Source organism: Callorhinchus milii, unplaced genomic scaffold (genome assembly GCF_018977255.1).
Source record: "Callorhinchus milii isolate IMCB2004 unplaced genomic scaffold, IMCB_Cmil_1.0 Scaffold23, whole genome shotgun sequence".
Classification (NCBI taxonomy): domain Eukaryota; kingdom Metazoa; phylum Chordata; class Chondrichthyes; order Chimaeriformes; family Callorhinchidae; genus Callorhinchus; species Callorhinchus milii.
Genome location: NW_024704764.1, coordinates 5,521,275 through 5,537,356, shown reverse-complemented (window position 1 = coordinate 5,537,356; position 16,082 = coordinate 5,521,275). Strand labels below are relative to the sequence as shown.

Genomic DNA, 16,082 nt, shown 5'->3' with positions numbered 1-16,082 from the left:
CAACAACCCCAACCTGCATTTATATTGCGCTCCTCATTTGCGCGAACCCAGAATTAATTGTTTTGAGTTAGGTGTCCTAGTTTATGCTGCGCTGTAATTTTTATACCCCTTTAAATTTAATTTAATTTGCGCTTCAAAAAGCTTCGGAGATGGTGGTGGAGGATGTGGACAATCTTTTTGCGGTGTTTATTGTGCGTTTCCGTCCACACAATATTCAGTCAATTCACTTTACAATATATTTCTGTGAAGCGCTTTGAGACGTCTCAAAGACGTGATAAGGCACTATATCAACTGCAAGGATTATTATTATTAATATCTTTGCTCTCAGGACCCTGACAATCGGTCTCTCTCTGAAAACGGCCATCGTTCAGGCAGCTCAGCTTCCGAGGTGACCCTGGGAGATCAATGGTTCAATTACCAGATGCTTGAATACTACGTGCCCGTCACCCCGAAGTCCAAACTCAGTCTCAATGCACATCACAAACGCTCGAGGACCAGGAAGCGGCATAGACGGGCGCGGGTTAAACCTCTGGAAGAGGAGACAGTGGCCCCTGTACAGCCACCAATGACCGGGCAGAAGAAGAACAAGACAGGTGTGTCCTGGTCAGCGCCATCAATTCTTGTGTCAACGGAGGAGAAGATGGGAGCTGGAGAATCGCTGCTCGACGAGCGACGTCCGGCTACTTCGAGTCCCTGTCCGGGAAGTGTAGAAGCCGAGGAGTCCTCATTTGCCAGATCTTCTCCCCCGCAAGATGTCAGTGTCCCTGGACCTTCTGCCGGAACCCGAACGCAGGAGCCAACACGCCCCAAGGTGTCGTTCTCCGCCCCGGCTATAGTCATGTCATCACCTCCTGCAGTGGTTGCTCTTGAACTGAGCCCCATGGAGGCCCCTGGAGTTTCCGATATCCCCTCGCCCAGCCTGTCGGTGAGAACCATCTCCAGAAAGATCATGGAGTCTTCGAGACTCGCCATTAAGCTCATAACCGAGAGGGCAGTTGTAGCTCCCGAACCAAACCCGAGTCCCACTGTGAGAGACAGCTCGCCCCAAGAGATCGGCAATGTGGGGTCTTCACCCACGGCAACAGATGGAGGTAACACAGGACGACTTCTGAGAACGGCGACCCAGTTTATAGCAGCTGTGAAGTCACTGCGTTGGGACTGGAAGTGATCGCTCTGAGGAGGGAACAAGAACTATTTCGCGGAAGGAGGCGAGAGCCAAGCTCTCCTTGTTATTTCGGGTCGAGGTTGCCCTCCGTTACGTACCATCTGTGTGGGGACCGCAGTCAGTGTGGGGGGATCACAGATGCTTGTGGTAAAACAATATATTCTGAGAGCGTGCAGAGGCTCAGTTTTGGCTCCTGACATCAAGAGCTCACGTTTGTAATTCAATTTTACTTCTTTCTCCACAACGAAACCAGGATAACTTAACCTCTTTCCTTTAAAGACAAGCTCCAATTTAATGGCAACGCAGTGAGATTGAAGCCTTATTAGACCTTGCTTCCTGTTTCTCTTGCGCTCACGCTCTGTAGTCTACAAAATCCCCAAAGATGGTTCCAATGCATCAAAATCAAAGAATCTGTCACCAATGATTTCAATATTCCCCAAAGCAGCTGTTTCTGTACCTTGATCAACACTGCTAGACCAGGCTCGATTCCTTTTAATCCTTAAGTTCTGACGCTGCCAACAATGAAGAGTGTCTTTTTCTTCCCCTATCTCCCTACCAGACCCTACCACCCCGCCCCTTCCCCCCCGCTCCCCCACTTCTCTCTCCCACCCACCTCCCATCTTACTCAGGAATCTCTGCTCACTCAATAACTAGCAACATACAACAACAATGAAAGAAAGCAAACATAAAGCCAATTGGCAAAATAATCCTGAGAATTCCCTCACTTCATGAGGGTGAAAGGAGATCATGGAAACATAGGATCAGGAGTAGGCCATTCAGCCCCTCCAGCCTGTTCCGCCATTCTATAAGATCTCGGCTGATCTGTACCTCAACTTCAATTACTCGCCCTGGCCGCATATCCCTTGCAATAATTTTTTTTCACACAATCTCCTGAAAACTTGACCTTGTCTTGACTTATCACTACCACTTAAGTTATCGTACTGTTAATATCACGTCCGCATTTATTTATGTATTTATTTACATGCTTAACTTGCCACACAGGATAACTCATCACACGGCTCTTTTCCCTTGGAATGATGAGTTGTAAGGAGTTTACTGTATATATAAGCTGAGGAAGCATTAAACCATGATCATATTGATATACAGATATATTCGAGCGGTTGTTTAAATCTACCTTGAACCTCAAACCAACTGCCGAGGCTTGAGTAGATTTTTCCGAGGTTTTTGCAAGGAAGGGTTTTGGGTCAGTCACTGATGTTATTTCACGCTGATCTTACAAACACGGGTTTGCAGTGTCAGGGATTGGAGTAATGAAAGATAGCTCTTTCTGTCAGCGTTCCAAACCAGCCATCATGACATGAACAACAGCAGGTAAAACACATTCGTTGGCCTTGCAAAGCATTTGTTAACGGCTATTAAGCTTAAGAAGGTGCTTCACCGGCAATTTGATAAGATGGGTCTATATTCCAAAAATAAGCAAGTATATTTAAGGACCACTGAAGTCCTTTTTTCATCCAGAAGATAAAAGCCTAGTTGGGTTTCTGTTTCCTTTCTTTTCTTTCAGAGTGTGTTGTTCTTAATAGTTCAAGCAAAATGGGACAAAAGGGCGAAAAATTTGACACAACCTTCCCCCCCCCCCCCCCCCCCCCCCCCGGCAAGTTAATTGCAATCAAAAGGATCTAATATGGCTGTGTCTTACAGTGTTCTGTCCATGTTGAAGGCAGACAACAACAACAACCAACAACAAATTACATTTGTATAGCACTTTTCACGTCGGGAGGACGTCCCAAGGCTCTGTCAGGGAAAACTTTAGCACAGCTCCAAACTGCACCGTTCCTTCACTCTCAAGAACGCAAGCGTAGAGAACTCCCCTCAGGCCTCGGCCATTGTGATTTAGAACTGAGAAGTTTAAATAACCTTTCCTGTCCCGGTTCGCTTTACCGCTAGAACTGAAGGAGTGCAACACGGAATGTGTAATAACCAGTGCAATGCAACTTGGAACTATCGGACTTCACAGCACAGAAGAAGCCACTCGGATGGTTGTGTCCATGCTGTGCTCTTTGAAAGAACAATCCGTTCAATGTCATTTACCTGCCCCCCCTCCCCATACCTCTGCAATTGACACCTTTCTAAATATCTAGTTCCCTCTTGAAATTGCTCCAAGACACACAGCTAAGAAATAACCTGTGAAGCACTGCAAGACAGTCTCAACAAAGTAATAAGGCGCTTTATTGAATGCAAAGATTATTATTAAGGATTTTGCCTCAACCACCGCTCCCGGTAGAGCATTCCACATCCTCACAACTTCTCGGTGTAAAGAAATTCCTCCTCCCTTGCTCACCATTGTAATTTGATGTCCTGTAGACACAAACCATTCCTGCTGTTAAGTGATGTATGTGGGCATCAAAAGCACGTCGTGGGAACCCCATCTACAAAAGGCAAAACACTGCAGGTGCTGGATATCTGAAATAAAAATAGAAGTGGCTGGGAACACTCAGCAGGTCAGGCAACATCTACAACAACAACAACAACTTGGATTTATAGAGCGCCCTCCACACCGGACGGCGTCTCAGAGCGCTTCTTCATCAGAACTCACGAAAGGTCACGAAACGTTAACTCACTCACTTTCCTCTTTCTGTAGGTGCTGCCTGACCTGCTGAGTGTTCCCAGCCACTTCTGTTTTTATTTCACAGGAACACCATCACAGGTGTTCAGAGGAGCGAACGATCACATTGCTACATCTCAGGGGCTGGGAAAAGAGAATGTGATTTATTTCACAGAGATTGATTGACTTTCACCCAAAATATACAATACAATTACATTTCGTAATGACTTTACATTCCCTTTCACGTCGGGAGGAAGTCCCAAATTCTGTATATTCATTGTGAAAATAAGTCAAAACCAACACTGAAAACCACTGCTTGTATCGTGTGTCTATTCAACTTTCATCAACTTTGGTGAAGTCTGATTTAGAATGATTTATGAACCGGAAACTATTAAAAACAAAGTCAATAAACAAAACCTAGATGCAATGCGCCCACCGTGCCAGCAGAGGGCACATTCTGAGTGTTTTTGCTGTTCAATCTCGAACCCTGGCAGAGCAACCCAGTTTAGCAATAATAATAATCCTCGCATTTAATACAGCGCCTTATCACGTCTTCGAGACGTTTCAAAGCGCTTCACAGAATATACTGTAAAGTGAATTGACTGTATACTGTGGGCGAAACGTGGCAGCCAATTGTACACAGCAGTGCACTACAAACTGTCGTGGATTGAAATACCAAATTATTATTTACCCCAGAAAGCGATCTGCCAATTGATTAACAACTAGATTCCTACTTACTGCTAGGTAAGTTCTGTGATGTTCTGTGAGTGCAGACTGAGGAGGAGAAAGGTGACCAAAAGATCTTAGGATGTTTTTGAAGGTGGGGAGGGAGAGAAGCAAACGCAGCAGACAATTTGCAGACAGCAAATGTCCCCACAAACTGCAATGAAGTGAACGACCAATTTTACGACACCAACAACAAGCTACATTTATATAGCGCCCCTCATGCCAGGTGCTTGAATTCTATTGGGGGGGTTATTGGCCTGGACATTGGGAGAAACTCCCTTTTCTCTTTGAATGGGGCCACAGAATCTTTTAACGTCCGCCTGAACAGGGAGACAGGACCTGTGTTTAACGTCTCATCTGAAGGCAGTATCCCTGACAATGCAGGCCCCCAGCCCAGAAAAGCACAGAAGCATCAGCCTAGATTCCCTTTAAGCACAGCGCTATCCAACCGAAATTGAACACGTGGTCACAGGTGTGGTCACAGCATTTGGTTTGATCAACTCATTGTGAACTGTACGTGGGTACATAAGCATTACTGTGACGTACTCTTCTAATTGCTTATAGCCATTGTTAATCTGAATTAATAAACCTTGATTAATTGTGCATTTGCGTCAGTCTTTACTTCACCGTAGGGTCACAAATTTAAATTATCCCTCACATCACTCAATAATAAAAAAGGGGCTCACATACAGCTCACACAGAACACAACCTACTGACTATTGTAACATCTCTATCCTATTATCTGAAAAAAATCATGATTTCTTTAAGACTTATGAGACATTGTAATGATATCATGACTTTCTGGTCGCCCTCTATATTCCTATATATTGTTTTGCACGTTTCTATGTATTTATGTATGCTCTTTTAGTGATGCAAATTAGCAGAGGCAAGGGTTTTCTGTGAATATTTTATTATTTTGCCACTTTACGGTACTGTAGATTCCATGAAGTGCTTTGAGATAGCTCGACAATGTGATAAGGCACTCTTGATATAGTGCATTATCATGTCTTTGAGATATTTCACAGAATATACTGTCAAGTGAATTGACTGTATATTTTGTGGGCGAAAAGCGGCAGCCGATTGCGCACAGCAGAGTCCCGCAAACAGTCATGGATTGAAGGATTATTTATTATTATTATTATTACTATTATTAGCCCTGGATTGCTTTGCAAAACAGGATTCAATGTTCCCAGTTTGACTGCACCATTAGAACTACCTATTCTGTCCAGGCAGAGTGGCACAAGTTTCTTGTGATGGAGGAGAGTGTTTTTTTTACAGTCTAGAGCCAATTTTAGTTTGAGAGAATAGTATAATAGGCAGAGGGCGCTGGACTTTTTGGAGAGTTTGCTTGGCTTCTAAGTACAATCCCCAGAACCAACCCATCTGCCAAAAGCTGAGTGGGCGGGAATAGCTACCCTTCACCAAACAAGAGTCTGGCAACAACACACTGATCTTTATCAGTGGAGCTGCTGGTTTCAAGGAACTTCAGAGCATGTGTCAGTGTCAGCCAGAGCAGAGGCAGAGCAGAGCCAGAACCAGAGCAGAGGCAGAGGCAGAGCAGAGCCAGAGCAGAGGCAGAGCCAGAGGCAGAGCAGAGGCAGAGGCAGAGGCAGAGGCAGAGCCAGAGGCAGAGCAGAGGCAGAGCCAGAGGCAGAGCAGAGGCAGAGCCAGAGCCAGAGCCAGAGCAGAGGCAGAGGCAGAGCCAGAGGCAGAGCCAGAGCAGAGGCAGAGCCAGAGCCAGAGCCAGAGCAGAGGCAGAGGCAGAGCCAGAGGCAGAGGCAGAGCCAGAGGCAGAGCCAGAGACAGGCTCACTGCTGATCAGCAGATCCAATGAGTAATAGTGACACCAGACAGGTATTATCTCCCTCCTCCCCACCTCTGCTCTGCTCTGCTCTGCTGCCAAGTGCAGGATTACCTTAAAGAAGGGCACCTATTGTAAGCAGCACATTTTAACCATTTAGCCAACAAGGAGGGAACTGAACACAGCATATATATATATATATATATATATAATCTTACTCTCTCCCTCCCTCCCTCCCTCCCTCCAAAAAAGCATTGGACTACTATTTGGAGGAGTGTTTCTTGAATTATATATATATATATATATATATGCAATTGTGTTCTGTGTTTCGCAGATGAAGTGACAGTCCAGACTGGGATGTGTTTGCAGAGGGAGGGAGGGGGGGAGGGGGGGAGCGAGGGTGGGGGGAGGAGATCGCAGTTGAGATAGGCTTTTGTATGTCTTATTTTTTCTTCCTCTCTTGAATTATCGTTTTCGAATTGCAAACGAAAGAAGAAAGAAAAATGGCGACAAGAGGAGCAGGAGGGGGTGGAGGCTATCTGGTGAGCCAGGGGAGCCCTGTGCACCCCAACGCTGGGGTCAACCCCATGACTGGACAGAGCCTTAGGATGTCTCCAAGTCTCCAACAAGGACCAGGATTCCGCCCCATGGCTCCAGGAGTTGGGTTCCCTGTGAGTGAACCTCCACCCAATGCCCTCTCTCTCTCTCTCTCTCTCTCTCTCACAGCATTTCTCATGTTTCATATATATATATATATAATATAATATAAATAACAACATGAGAAATTGTTTATATATTATATATTTATATATTATGTTTTATACGTATTTTATATATAGTATGTAATGTATCTGTCGATCTGCAAATTGTATCCCTGAAAGAATATTTCTTCCCATTTAAGAAAAATAGCAACAAAAGTAACTTTACTCCATTATTTCCTCGAAAAAAAATCAATGAAGTTCCGACCATCTGCAGTGCTCGAAATAACAACATTGTTACCCGTTTGTGTGTGGGTTTCCGTTCGAGTTTGTTGGGGATTAAATGATTGAATTATTTTCTCTCTCTCGTGTGTGTGTTATATAGATATGTTTTCTGTCTCTTTATCTCTTTCTATATAATGATTCTTGGTTTATTGATCGCTTTCGATGTGTTTTCTTTCTCTTTCCCCCCAATCTTACACTAAGAAAACTAAAATCTGTTGTTAGATATATGTTTTTATTATTTTTCAGAGCCGCAGCAGCACTGCTGTGACCTGTTGGCACTTTTGGGGAAGTTTCCACTGAACTTTAAACTTATTCTTTGGGCGAGAATTGCGATAAAAGTTGTATGGTTTTTAAAGTGGTGGTTTTGGAGGCAAAAAAATGTTCTTTCAATCTTTTTTTTGTGTGTGGGGGGAGTGTGTGTGTGTGGGGGGGGGGCGGGGGGGTGGGGGGGTTGTGTGTGTGGGGTGTGTGTGTGGGGGGGAGTGTGGGGGGGGAGTGTGTGTGTGTGGGGGGGGGGGGGAGTGTGTGGGTGTGGGGGGGGGTGGGGGGGTTGTGTGTGTGGGGTGTGTGTGGGGGGGGAGTGTGGGGGGAGTGGGGGTGAGTGTGGGGGGGGGGGAGTGTGTGGGTGTGGGGGGGGGGGTGGGGGGGTTGTGTGTGTGGGGTGTGTGTGTGGGGGGGGAGTGTGGGGGGGAGTGTGGGGGGGAGTGTGGGGGAGTGGGGGTGAGTGTGGGGGGGGGGAGTGTGTGTGTGTGGGTGTGTGTGTAGGGGTGTGTGTGGGGGGTGGGGGTGTGGGGGGGGTGGTGTGTGTGGGGGTGTGTGTGTGTAGGGGTGTGTGTGTGGGTGTGGGGGGTGTGGGGGGGTTGTGTGTGTGGGGGTGGGGGTGTGGGGGGAGTGGGGGTGTGTGTGTGGGTGTGTGTGTAGGGGTGTGTGTGTGGGAGGGGTGTGTGTGGGAGGGGTGGGTGGGGGGTGTGTGTGTGTGTGGGGGGGGTGTGTGGGGGGGTGGGGTGTGTGTGTGGGGGGGGTGTGGGTGTGTGTGTGGGGGTGTGGGTGTGTGTGTGTGGGGAGTGTGTGTGGGGGGGGGGTGGGGGTGTGTGTGTGGGGGGTGTGTGTGTGTGTGTGGGGGGTGTGTGTGTGTGTGGGTGGGGTGGGTGGGGGGTGTGTGTGTGTGTGGGGGGTGTGGGTGTGTGTGTGGGGGGTGTGGGTGTGTGTGTGGGGGGTGTGGGTGTGTGTGGGAGGGGTGGGTGGGGGGGGGTGTGTGTGTGTGGGGGGGGGGGGGCGGGGGTGTGGGGGAATGTATGAACTCTTACAATGTTCCCCCTTTAGATTTATATAAAAGTGGGGAGAAACGTTGTGTTTTATTGTGTTTTTAAATTCTCTGTTTTTGTATAAAACGAGTTTCCACTGACACCCACACACACACACACATGTACACCCACACACACACACACATGTACACCCACACACACACATGTACACCCACACACACACACACATGTACACCCACACACACACATGTACACCCACACACACACACACATGTACACCCACACACACACATGTACACCCACACACACACACACATGTACACCCACACACACACATGTACACCCACACCCACATGTACACCCACACACACACATGTACACCCACACACACACACACACACACACATGTACACCCACACACACACATGTACACCCACACACACACACATGTACACCCACACACACACATGTACACCCACACACACACATGTACACCCACACACACATGTACACCCACACACACATGTACACCCACACATGTACACACACACACATGTACACCCACACACACACATGTACACCCACACACACACATGTACACCCACACACACACATGTACACCCACACACACACATGTACACCCACACACACACATGTACACCCACACACACACATGTACACCCACACACACACACCCACACACATGTACACCCACACACACACATGTACACCCACACACACACATGTACACACACCCACACACATGTACACACACCCACACACATGTACACCCACACACACACATGTACACACACCCACACACATGTACACACACAATAAAATAAAAATCCCGTTGACATCAGCAAAGCCCCAGTGAGCGGCTCAGTGTAACCTCTCTCCGTTTTTATTTAAAAACAAAAAGGAATCATATTTTAGCGCCTTTTATTATTTGTCTTTGACTCTCAGTCGCTTTCTCAGAGAATATGGCCTCTCAGCCCTTCCTCATCCTCTTTAGATGTGCGTTTTCCACTCCCACACCGCGTTCCTCTCTACTTCCGCATTTACTGTCGCATGAAGGCCCTCTGCGTCTGTCTGTCTGTCTGTCTGTGTCTCTCTCTCTCTGTCTGTCTGTGTCTCTCTCTCTCTGTCTGTCTGTGTCTCTCTCTCTCTGACTGTCTGTCTCTCTCTCTGTCTGTCTGTGTCTCTCTCTCTCTCTCTCTCTCTGTCTGTCTGTGTGTGTCTCTCTCTCTCTGACTGTCTCTCTGTCTCTCTCTCTCTGTATCTCTCTCCCTGTGTCTCTCTCTCTGTCTGTCTCTGTCTGTCTCTCTCTCTCTGTCTCTTTCTCTCTTTCTACAGTATTGCACCGAAACAAGAGCACAATAACTCTCTCTCTCTCTCTCTTTCTGTCTCTATCTCTCTGTCTTTTTCTCTCTCTCGCTCTGCAGTATTCTCCGAGCCAAGAGCACAGTGACTATCCCTCTCTCTCTCTGGGGTTGCAATTGATTCTTACAATCCACAATGCTCCCCTTTACAAACAGTGTCTTGTCTTCCCGTGTGTGTGTGTAACTAACCAGAGGCCATGAGCACCATCACATGTCCCCGTCCCCCCCACCACCGCCCACTCATGTTCGGAAGTGGGTCAAAGCTGCATAACAGACAGGAGTTTGTTGTATGCAGGAGATGTGACTTGTAGGAATTATAACCATAATAATACTCGTGTTTGACCTGGCGCATTTTCACGTCGTTGAGATGTCTCAAAGCGCCTTACAGGGTGAGGCACTGTAAAGTGGAGTGACTATTATTGTTTGTGGGTGGAACGTGGCAGCCAGTTTGCACACAGCAACGTCCCACAACAGAGCCAAAGAGCGAGTGGCCCAATTTTATCTGGGGCCGACAAAGTAGCTGCTGCGTTTCGCCGACAAAACACACAGTCAAAACCCCTTTAAGGTGCGTGATTCTGTGAAACGCTTTTGAGAGGTCTGGACAACGTGAGAAGGTACGATATCAAATGCAAATATTATTATAAACTTTCTCAATCACTAGAAATACAACATATAAACTCAGAAATAGATCAAAGCAAATAATTGATTGAAATTCCATGTGATATTTTCTTTTTTTCTTCTCTTTAAAGTAAAAGGAGTTTTTATCAGATGCAAATTATATTGTAAATTGTATTGTGTTGCTCCCCCGTCTCCTCTTCCCCCTCCCTCCCCCCAACCCACCCTGTTGATCCTCAGCGGCCGCCAGGGATGCTGGCAGGAGCTCGAATGGGAATGCCGGGCATGCAGATGGGAATGCCCTCCGCCCCACAGTACATGGGGAATGCTGCTGGGAGGCTGGGAATGTCACAGCAAATGATGGACCCGTTCCGCAAGCGTCTTCACCAGCAGCCGATGCTGAATCGAGGGAGAGGGTAAGGCCGGCGCCTTAAGCCCATAACAGCACTCATCAAGAGATTCATAAATAGCCTCTGTTTACCCAGCAGTAAGTAGGAACCCGGTCGTTAAGTCGATTGGTGGATCACTTTTCGGGGGTTAATAAACCGTCCCCCCCAAAAAACATGATCACTGTCTGTGGGGCACAATTGGCTGTCGGGTTGTGCCCCCCCACCCCACCAACGACAGTTTGATAAGTACGGCCAATGGTAGATTCACAACAACTGCAGCAAATTGGATTCATACAGCGCCTCTTGCATCAGGAGGACGTCCCAAGTCGCTGGAATGAATTTACAGAAAGTCTATTTCGCCGAGCGAACTGTGAACCGGTAGAACAGGCTTCCCTGGGGGAGTCGGTTGAAGCAGGAAGCGCGCGTTAGTTCCTTCTAACACGGATTAGATAACTTTCTTTTTAGGAAATAACATTATGGGATACGGTACACAGGTAGTCTGTGACATATGTGCGCGCGATCGCTGGGAAGGTGGAAGGCGAATGAGATGGATCTTGGTCTTTTTTTTCGTCTGGCGTTTCTTACGTTGTAGGGAACCAAAATGCAGGGTTGGAACAGTTGGTGTGTCTGAGACCGAGAACAAGGTGTGCTTTTCAGAGGCAGCGTTGCTTTACTCTGAATGTAAGGTACAGTTGTACCTGACCTGGAAATGCTTGTTGGGCAGTGTAGAGGGAAGGTCACTCTACCTCTGACCTGGGCTGTATCTGACTTGGGGACAATCGAGGCTGACTAATTGCGCTCTGGGATGCAACCCTGAGGGACACTGTATAAATGCAAGTTGTTGTTGCTGTTGCTTCAACTTGCGTTCTTGGCTTTAACAAGAGAAACGATTCAATATATAATTTTTTTCAAGAGGGTTCACAGCAGATAAACTTTGTATGAATCGAACGCAATCAATTACCAAATGTCACAAAATATATGGACTTTTTAAAAATATGCATTTTTTTAATATAATATTTTAATTTTTTTATATGTTACATTTCTTTCATCTTCAATTTCTTGCTGTTACCTAAACATGCTCCTTTCACTTATCTATCTGCAGTGTGAAGAGAAGGAAGATGGCTGACAAAATTCTACCACAAAGGGCAAGTTTGTATTTTGGTATCACTTCTTGAAATGTAATTCAATAAGAATTTTCTGTACCAATCATTGTCAACCTCTGATTGCCAATAGACGATGCACTCTTGAGAAGGATGGTGTGTGTGTGTTTGTGTATGTGTTGTTTTTCTGTGTGTGTTGTGTTTGTGTGTTGTTTGTATTGTGTGTGTGTTGTGTTTGTGTGTGTTGTGTTGTTTGTATTGTGTGTGTTGTATTTCTGTGTGTTGTGTTTGTGTGCCATGTGTAACATTTTCTATCTGACCACTCGGTGGGTCCACTATGGGTGTTTTTCCACCTAAGTTGCATTGTCATAAACTTGATCACTAATTCAAGGCATGGGAGGGGAGGTGGAGAGCAGAAATCTGCAGACATAGTGGCCACTTCTCATTGCCGTATGTACCCTCACCTCATATGGAGTCCTGTAGCTCAGGGTTAGAGCACTCACCCCTCGCAAGCGGGAGACCTGGGTTCGATTGCCGGTAGGTTGGGCATTGGACGTTATCTAGGAGTAAAAAGGAACCCGGTTGTTAATCAATTGGCGGATTGCTTTTCCGGGACTAAGAATTCCTTCAAAAAAAAGTAATAATTTGGTCACTCAATCCACGACTGTTTGTGGGACATGCTGTGCTCAATTGACTGCTGCGTTTGGCCCAAAAAATATTCACTTTACCGTATATTCTGTGAAGTGCTTTGAGACATCTCAAATACTTGTTAAGGCGCTGTATCAAATGCTATTATTATTATGATTGTTATTATTATTATTATTATTATTATTATATGTGTTCTCAGGAGACATGTAGTGCGAGAAATCCGAGCCAGTGTTGATGGTAGCCCAGTCTGTCTGGGTCGTCAACGAGACTTGTAAGTGTAGAGATGTCCTCAACCCTGAAATGGGAGCCCCGATGACCAAGGAAAAGCTAGAGCCCCAATGGGTAGAGCGGTTGCAAGCCAGCCTGAACAAAGTGCTGATTCTTTGAAATGCAGATTAGATAGTTTTCTTTTAAGGAATAACATTACGGGATATAGCAAATAATTAGCTCAGGACATATTTGCAAGCGACCGCCAGGAAGATAGAAGGTGAACTAGATGGACCTTGGTCTTTTTTGGTCCAGCATTTCTTATGTTCTTATGTCATTACTTGGCTGCGTTTGGTCTGTGCAGATCCGAGAACTCGTTCCTGAATCTCAGGCTTACATGGACCTCTTGGCCTTTGAGCGCAAACTGGACCAGACGATCATGAGGAAACGTCTAGAGATTCAAGAATCCATGAAGAAGCCTTTAACGGTAAGCAAGACTTTTACCAAGTTTTTTCCAGTGCGTGATTTTCTCTGTCCCTGATCTGTAGAATTCAGAATCAAGGAGGCAACATTGAACTTGTATAAGATCTTGGGAACTGAAGTCAACAGGTCAGGCAGCATCTATGGAGAGAGGAAAGTGAGTTAACGTTTCAGGTCTAAGATTTCGGGAGGTTAACGACTTGAAATGTTAACTCACTTTATAATAATACTTTGCATTTGATATCACTCGAGCAGAGAGCCTAGAGTGAGCTACGTCCGGAGTGAGGCGAGGCCAGAGTGAGAAGGAATTGGGTGAGAGTGGGAATTATGTGCAGAGGGGGAAGTAGGTGCAGCTTATATATATAAGGGGAAGTAAGAGGAGATAGATAATGGCCTGGCAGGTGATGTGCGTGGAATGTGGTATGTGGTAGTTGATGGAGGGCAACCTGAGCCCAAGTGGCAACATTGAACTTGTATAAGACCTTGGGAACTGAAATCAGCAGGTCATTTGCAGCAAATGTCTGCAACTGAGCAAGCTCCAACTTAGAATAGTTGAGCTGGAATCTCAGGTGCAGACACTGCGCTCCATCAGGGACAGTGAGAGGTTCCTGGATAGCATGGTGGAGGAGACCCTCACTCCGCTAGGACTCAGTTATAGCAGCCCATTGCTGTATAGGAGCCATGAGAGAGGGGTACTGGAGCTATCGGGAGGTCAGAGTTCAAGAAAAGGACCACTCCCAGAGGAGCCCAACACACAGCCACCCTTCATTCATGCTAAAAGTGATTGGGTGACAGTGCGACGGGGCAAGAAGAAGGCTTGTTCAAGGCAGAGCACCCCCAACAGAGTACCAGTCTCTAATCGGTACTCAACATTAGCTATCGAGAGCGTGGAAGCCTCTCGTGAAGACAGCAGTGGACATTCTGTCCAACAGGACAAGGGCATGGTTCACAAGGGCAATACAGTTGTGATAGGGGATTCAACAGTAACAGGATCTTCTGTAATCAGAATCGTGAGGCTAGGATGGTTTGCTGCCTTCCTGCTGCAAGAGTAGTGGACGTCACAGAGCGCAAGATTCTTCGGGGGGAAGGAGAATGTCCAGAAGTCGTGGTCTATGTGGGGGACCCACGATATTAGTAAGAAGAGGGCTGAGATGCTCCAGGGCAAGTATCAAAAGCTGGGGAGCAAACTCAAGTCCAGATCATCCAAGGTGGTGATGTCTGGGTTACTCCCGGTACCTCGGGCAACAAGGCACCATAATGAAAGGATCAGGCGCATGAACGATTGGTTGGAGAAATGGTCTGGAAAAGAAGGTTTCCGTTTTCTGGACAATTGGGACCACTACTGGGGGAGGTGGGATCTTTATCTTGAGGATGGGCGGCACTTAAGCAAGGCAGGGGTGAGCTTCCTTGCCAAGAGATTATCAAATGCTGTAGGGACGGATTTAAACTAGTGTCGAGGGGGGTGGGTATCCAAGGATAAACAATGGATTAAAGATTAGAGGAAAAAGACAAGTGGGAAGTGTAGAGCAGGTACAAGTGGACAATTTCCTCAAATGCATGTACCTAAATGCACGTAGCTTAGGGAATAAGGTTGATGAGCTGCAGGTTCAACTGGCCGTAGGGGGTTACGATGTGGTGGCAGTAACCGAGACATGGCTCAAGCCAGGACAGGAATGGGAGTTAAATATTCCAGGATATAATGTGTTCAGGAAGGATAGAGAAGGAAGAAAAGGAGGAGTGGTGGCAATATTAGTTAAGGATACAATTATAGCTGTAGAAAGGGACGAGGCTCTAGAGGGCCCGACAACAGAATCCATCTGGTTAGAGATAAGAGATAAGAAAGGAGTAGTTATACTGATAGGGGTTTACTACAGACCACCAGACAGCGGGAAGGAGATAGAGGAGCAGATCTGCAACCAGATCGCGGATAGATGTAAGGCGAACAGAGTTGTGATAATGGGGGATTTCAATTATCCCAATATAGACTGGCAAAATAGCAGCGCTAAGGGCAAGGCAGGAGAAAGATTCATAGACTGTACAGGAAAATTTTCTTGAGCAGTATGTCTCCAGTCCTACGAGGAAGGAAGCATTGCTGGGTCTAGTTCTGGGGAATGAAATAGATCAGGTTGAACAGATTTCGGTAGGGGAGCATCTAGGTAACAGTGACCATAATATTATTAGATTTAGATTACTCATGAACAGGGACAAAGTACAGTCAAGGGTGAAAATGCTTGACTGGAAAAGGGCTAATTTTGATGGGCTAAAAAGGGACCTAGAGTTAGTGGACTGGCAAGTAAGACTAGCAGATAAAACAACTCATGAGCAATGGGAGATCTTCAAAGATATGATAGCTCAAGGTCTAAATAGATATATTCCCACAAAAGGGAAATGTGCTACAACCAAGCCAGCCTGGATGACCAGGATGAAAAAGAAGAAGACGGCGTACGACAATTGGAAGACGCAAGATACTGAGGATAGCAAATCGCATTATAAAGAATGCAGGAGTGATCTTAAAAGAGTGATAAGATGGATTATTTTTCACTCAGCGAGTTGTTCGAATTTGGAATGATCTGCCTGAAAGGGTAGTGAAGTCCGATTCGATAACAGCTTTTAAGAGAAAACTGGATAGGTATCTGGGGAAGACGGGTTTGCAGGGTTATGGGGAGAAAGCTGGTGAGTGGGGTTAGTGAAAGTGACTTGCTCTGTCAAAGAGCCGGCACAGACTCGACGGGCCGAATGGCCTCCTTCTGTGTCG

The 16,082-nt window shown here is 46.4% G+C and overlaps 1 protein-coding gene across 5 annotated transcripts in view; it reads left to right on the top strand.

Annotated features, from left to right (window-relative positions):
• The first annotated feature begins 6,226 nt into the window (after positions 1–6,226).
• Positions 6,227–16,082, top strand: part of LOC103183838 (SWI/SNF-related matrix-associated actin-dependent regulator of chromatin subfamily D member 2) — a 38,644-nt gene continuing 28,788 nt past the window's right edge. For 2 of the 5 annotated variants that reach the window (XR_006085694.1, XM_007901540.2), the window contains exons 1-4: positions 6,643–6,929; positions 10,744–10,919; positions 11,995–12,037; positions 13,212–13,334. Coding sequence is in view for 4 of the 5 variants with exons in the window: in XM_007901540.2 (XP_007899731.1) it covers positions 6,762–6,929; positions 10,744–10,919; positions 11,995–12,037; positions 13,212–13,334 (510 nt within the window). In the remaining variant the exon portion in view is untranslated. The other 3 variants (XM_042343286.1, XM_042343284.1, XM_042343287.1) reach the window with 3 other exon arrangements.